The sequence below is a fragment of the Sorex fumeus genome, unplaced genomic scaffold (assembly GCF_029834395.1).
Source record: "Sorex fumeus unplaced genomic scaffold, SorFum_2.1 ptg000037l, whole genome shotgun sequence".
NCBI classification, from domain to species: domain Eukaryota; kingdom Metazoa; phylum Chordata; class Mammalia; order Eulipotyphla; family Soricidae; genus Sorex; species Sorex fumeus.
The window spans coordinates 3,805,654-3,812,262 of record NW_026606094.1 but is presented as its reverse complement, the minus strand read 5'-3'; the positions used below and the strand labels follow the sequence as shown (position 1 = coordinate 3,812,262).

General features: G+C 32.7%; 1 protein-coding gene across 4 annotated transcripts in view; it reads right to left on the bottom strand.

Moving 5' to 3' along the window:
* Positions 1 to 855: 855 nt before the first annotated feature.
* Positions 856 to 6,609, bottom strand: part of GRM8 (glutamate metabotropic receptor 8) — a 944,681-nt gene continuing 938,927 nt past the window's right edge. For 3 of the 4 annotated variants that reach the window (XM_056118374.1, XM_056118373.1, XM_056118371.1), the window contains exon 11: positions 857 to 2,746. Coding sequence is in view for 1 of the 4 variants with exons in the window: in XM_056118372.1 (XP_055974347.1) it covers positions 2,697 to 2,746 (50 nt within the window). In the remaining 3 variants the exon portion in view is untranslated. Of the gene's footprint in view, positions 2,747 to 6,609 lie in introns of all 4 variants that reach the window. The other variant, XM_056118372.1, reaches the window with a different exon arrangement.

Below are 6,609 nucleotides of genomic sequence, written 5' to 3'. Positions count from 1 at the left end.
GCATTCCCTCTGGCATGCTGAGATTAGATGTGACATTTCTTATCCAGAATAAAACACAAGGCTGATTCCATAGAATATAATATTATATTTTCCACACACTTTGCATTTGCTTATCTATAGTACACAGACATTGCACTTTAAAGCATGGGACTTAGAAACCACTGCTAGCACACACTAATTCTTTCTCCTTATAGGAGGCCTCCCTACTTTGTCCCAGCCTATAAAACTACCTCCTGAGCCCTCTGCAAAATCCCTGAAAAAATAACCACGGTAGAGGTCAGAATTCTTCAGCTCCTACTATAAGAGGTTGAGGGACTCTCTCCTCCAACTGCCTGGGGAAGGTGATAGCTGCATCCTCCAAAAAAAAAGTTTCCCACTGAGATGATTTTGAAAAGGATGATTGGCATATATAAACCCAAGAGAACTACTTTTCAACTCTATTATGAGTTAAACAAGATTTTGCAGAACAGTAAAAATCAATTATTTATAAAAAGTACTTAGGAAAAACAACCTATTGGTAAGTTTTAGTTGAAAAAAAACAATTTTGAGATACCGTATGCCATATATATATACGTATGTATGTATGTATGTATATTTTGTCTCCCTTAAAATTTGAAAACAAAGCAAAATGTACCAACCCTAAGAGCAACCCACTTTTTCCTAAGAAGCAGCCTTACTCTCATAATCACCCTGTTGCATCCACTCATCCTGATTAGAGTCAATTAGTAAACAAAAACATAAAAAATATACTTGAATTTTGCTGTCTGAATGAAATACAAGACATAAAATTCAAGCATTTGACTAGAAATGTGGATACTTAACAGTTAAAATTAAGTTTTAAAAAAAATCTTACAAAGTACTAATAATCCCCAATACAAAGAAACTGTCAACTTACAAATAAAAATAGAATTATAATTACTTTTCTTGGCATGGCTATTGATATGAGCTACATGACTTAGTAAAATGTAGCAAAGAAGGAAGCATCGATGGGTTTATTTTGTTTTAAAATAAACTAGGTTTATCTAGAAAGGCACACCTATTGGTTTGAGATCCTATTACAGGATTGTATATATCAGTGATTCAAATTATATGAAAACTTAAGAACAATGTCCATATTCCTTCATTGAAATATTATCTCAAATAATTCACATTATTAGGAGAACCCCAACAAAAGGAGGATAAATACATGTTTTCTTTTATATGCAGTTTCCTTCCAATGTAGATATCTAGGAAATTATATGTTGGAGGAGACTACATTATGCTACTTCAACTCTCTCTACTAAATAAAGTGACTTGTCAATACTTGGATGAAAATTACAGAGCCCAGATAGCTCTTTATATCTATAAGCAGTGCAATGAGCCATCCGAGCTAACTCAGCAGAGAGAACATTTACTAACAAAATAGTTGTAGAGACCCATTGACTTGATAGATGTCTGGGATTGTTTAGAACAGAGGAACCCATGACAAAATGGTAACGGATTTGAAAGCCTTTAATGGGCTCCTTTATCCAGCCTAGTGTGGTTTATTAGCATGACACAAGCTCCCTTTTTTTTCCCCCCTCTCTCTTTCACTTTAATGATACTGTTCTATGAACCAATGAATGTTTTCACTTGGAAAATAAGAAAGCATTGACATGTTATCTGAACTGTGCTTTCTTTAGTAATGCTGGAGGGAATAAATATGCTAATCTCCTCTTTGAGGAACTACTGGGTAAGGCCCATTACTTCACTGATTTCAGTGGCAATGAGGCCTAGGTGAGAAAAGGTATTTAGTATATACCTTGGGCTGTTTTATGATGCAAAAGTTTTGACTTAGAAAATAAAGACTTTCAGTGACCAGAATTTCAGTAACTTGTCAGATGTTAATATGATACTACTTGCAGCAATTTATGTCAAGCCATTTGCTTGATTCTTCAAAAAAGAAGCAATTGCAATGAAAAGTTACTGCATCAACTTTGAATTCACAAAATCTTACACAAGTAATGTCTTCTCATATAGGAATAAAAGACAATCTTCTTCATAAACACATGATGTACAAAAACACATTCCTGGAGGAAATTGTATTTCTTGGAATACTAGTGCTTTTACAGTGGGAGTCTAGAAACAGCAGAAGTGCCTATTAGAAAGATTTCCCTGGCTTGAAAACTGGAACGAAACAACTCTCAACATTTGCAAAACATTCCTTTATTATTAGAAATAAATTATTTGTATAAAAAATTGCATGCGTCAACCATTGCATTTATTTTTAGCACAACCCAGGGCTTCAATCCGGTCAGCCATTACAAGAAAGAGACTCATAGTCTTATACAAGTTGAACAATGTGGGACAGGAATGGGAGTTCTCACAATCACAGAAAAATACTTACAAGAATAACATCAGACATGGTTTTATTTCAACAGCATTTTGTTTTTTACAAGCTAACATTAGTTTTCCTTTTGTGTTTTTTTTTTTATTTTAAACTGCTCATAAGTAAGCAATACTTTAGCTTGACACTTAATGGTTGTAGTGTATAAAAGGTTTTCTTCACTCTGTTATTGATATTTTTGGCTCATGGCTAACTTTTGTTCCTTACAAGTTTGACTATTGATTTGATTGATTGTAGTCTACCGAGCTTTTCAGGAGTGAGTTTTGAAGGTGTCGTGTTCATTGTTTAAGATCACACACCAGATATCTTCATTTTGTATCATTTCCCTGTTTCAGATTGAATGATTGCTGTAGCTGATATATGTTGTCTTGGTAGAGGAGGCTGTTAAGACAAATTAAGACAAATTAATTGTACATAATATCATATTTTTGTTTAAATGATTTTAAAATTCAAAGCCTATAATGACTATTTTTATAGCATTCTGGCTTTAGAACATGTTACTTAATTTGTTTAAAATCACGAACTAGAAATTAATGATAGGAATAAAAATGAACCATTGATTTGAATCTACAAATATATTAATCAAAATATTTAAAAAATACATAAAAATTCTAATTATTAACAAATGCAATTCGGTATCTATAAGGATGGATAAAGTAGATTTGTGGAGAAATGGCTATTATGTAGACTTTCGATATGCCAGACACAGTAACAACAAAGTCTCCAATGGAGATGTTACTGGGCCCGCTAGAGCAAATCGATGATCAACGGGAGGGCCTTTATTTACTTACTTACTTACTTACTTTTGACTAAGAGAACTAGTATATAATCTACTTTCTATATATCCTTCTAAGGCGTTGGTTAAATTTGTTTTGATATGAAATAATTTAAAAATAATTTTAAAATTATTTATTTATTCATTAATTTAACTTCTAATTTGTGTCATTAGATATACTATCTAAATTCTAATTTACATATGGCTCTAAAGTTCTGCTAAGAAAATCAAGTCTGATTTTCCTCTATGGTTTATGAAAAATTTTCATATAATCTTTTACAGGTAAGATGAAAAATTTTTTTCAAAACTTAGAAGAAAAAAACCCTTAGAAATTGTTTAATTCCCTTTCCTATGCGATGCTTTCAATAATCATCAAAGTTTAAGCAATGTTTATATTTGGTCATAGCAAAAAAGAAAACTAATGGTTGAAAAGAGATATATAATTCAAAAAGATCTTTAAGAAGATAATAGAAAATGTTCAATAAAAGGAAAAGTGGATAAGATCATCTTCAATAATCATTCCTCTTCTAAGGCATTACATACTTCACTTGTTGAAGTCTTAGAGATGAATTCAATGAGGGAAAACAATGTTAGTCTTTAAATGAGAATTGAGACCATAACTTACAAAAGTTAAGAAGCCTTCACTTTTCCCCCCTCTGGCAAGGAAAGAATGTAGATACAGTTGAAGAAACCATAAAACCAGTGACAAAGAGAAAAACTTTGTGAAGGCAACTCTGTTGCATTAGTCTTCATCCCAGGAATTGAGTCAATAGCAGAGATAATCAGCACTGTCGATAAGAGGTAATTGAGAGAGTTTTTACAGTTGGGATGAATACACCTATATGGAAGTCAGTTTTTAAATACAGGAAAAATAAATTTCCTTTCATGCTCCACAGTTGGTTCAAAAACTAGAAAAACTGCACAGCTGCTTTATGAATTATTCACTAATATAACTTGAGGGATACAATTTTGCATCTATATAGCTATAAGTTGATATATAGATATAAATAATTATATCTACATTTTTCTTAACTTCTGAATTCTCACACTCTTATGAATCAACACAATATTGTTTTTGTGCATGAAATGCAATTCCATAAGTTAATTATTGAATAATTAACTAATAATCAACTTGGTCTCACAACTATCTTCATATTTTTTATATTAATCTATGCAATTACTGAAGCTCCAGAATTTCCTATCAGAATTTCTGGCATTAACATAGTACTTAAGTTGAGTGTCTAGTCTAAGTGTGATGGACTTATAGTGTCCCATAGCCATGATAGAGAGCTTGCAAGGGTGTCATCAACACTTAATTAATCAAGTTGGGATCAGAAAAAAGTAACACTGGAATTATGGCCATATTTATCAGAACGTTTCACTTTTTGGGGGGGCGGTCACACCTGGCGATGCTCAGGAGTTACTCCTGGCTTTGCGCTCAGGAATTACTCCAGGCAGTGCTCAGGGTACCATATGGGATGCTGGGAATCGAACCTGAGTTGGGCGCGTGCAACACAAATGCCTTACCCGCTGTGCTATCACTCCAGCCCCACGTTTCACCTTTTTAAAAAGAGAAAGAGCCTAACCCTATATCTTTAGACTTTCACTTTTCTAATAACCATAGTTCAACCTATTTTAATGGCATATTTTAGTAAAATTAATTAAACCATAGTTTTATTTTATTTTTACTGTTACTTGGCAATTATAGCTACATAACATTTTCATGCATATCATTATCAATTCATTAAATAATAGAGATTTATTACAAAGCTAGTAGCAGAGTATATATAAATGCAGGAACACTATTGCTCTTTCAGTAGATTAACCAGCTAGCACTTGATTTATTGAGAGTAGACTATGTTTTGAGAAGACTTTTAAATTTCAGGAGTCATGGAACTAGTGACTGTTGAATAGCAAAGACATTTTCTACATTCAATTATACTTCTGAGACATAATAGATATTTTTAGTTGAAAAATAGAGTTTTTGAAATAATGGGGCTATTAATATTTTAAAGTTAATGATTTTAAGAAGCTTGGATTTCATGAAGACTACTGGCACATGAAGTAAAGGAATTCCAGAGTTCAAGAAAGCTACTTGTGTGAGTGAAATCTATTAACAGTAGTCACCTAGAATGGGACTAAAGAAGGATGTATAAGTTTATATGCAATCTTTCCTTAATATTCAAGCAATAATTATTTTTCTGGATGAAATTTAATCAAATTCAAACTATACCAATAAGAGAAAAGCTGAAATCTCCAATGAACAATTTTATCTTATTTTAGGTAGTTATTACTTTTATCTTGATTCAGTTTTAAACTTCTGTTAACTTCTAAAAGGAAGCTTCTAATTCTTTCAGAATATTATAAACTTACCCTCCACTAATAAACATAGTCCAGTTTATCATAATGGCATATTTTAATTTAAAAATTAAAAAAAATTAAAAAAATTTAAAAACCTTTCATTCTCATTGAAGGGAAACTAGAGAATAGTATGCATGCCATATAATTTCCATTTCAACATCAACAGAAAGTAACCGAAGGAAAACAGAAAAATGTATAAAGCATTTCTTTATTATAGGATGAATCCTTATCAATACAGGGAATTTTCTTTTTTTGAGGTGAACTATTCATATTCTAGAGAGGTAGAGAAGTCTATTATTTGTTTCCCTGCTACTTTCCAGAGGTCACCTGGGAAAGCTAGTATTTTTTTTCAATTTATGTTAGATTATGCCCAATTACAACCAAATTCTATAAAGTTTTCTTGAGTGTTGCAATAAAAGAAGTAAAACAATAAACCCCAGTGAGTCATTCTGTGAAATGCCAGTGTTCAAATTGTGCTAAGAGCAGTTCATTGGCTAACAGCATGGCATATTATAATAGGTTCTAACATCTTGCACTGATGTTTTCAAAGGTAGAGAAAACATAGACCAGTTCTACCCTTAGATCACTAGTGATCTACTCTGATGTGACTGATAATAGTTATCGTATATCTTTTGATAAGAACCCAAATAGGCCAGTTATTAGTAAATTGCCTCCCTGTAATCTGAGATGGTTACAATGATTTATTACCAACCCCCATCCTTATTGTGTCTTTTCCTGGCAGTTTCTCACTGTATCACTGTATCATTGTCATTCCATTTTTCATCAATTTACTTGAATGGGTGCCAGAAACGTCTCCATTCTTCCCAGTCCTGAGATTTTAGCATCCTCTCCTTACTCGTCTTTCCCAGTGCTGCCATATTGGAGGCTCTTTCAAGATCAGGGGAATGAGACCCTTTTTAGTTACTGTTTTTCGCATATTGAATATGCCATGGGTAGCTTGCCAGGCTCTGCTATACTGGTGGGATACTCTCTACTGCTTGCCGGGCTCTCTGAGAGGCATATATGGGCCTAATGGATGCTGGGTAAGATTCAATAATCTTCACACATTTTCTTCTAAGGAAATCTTTTTTGATCATTTTTAGCAAAT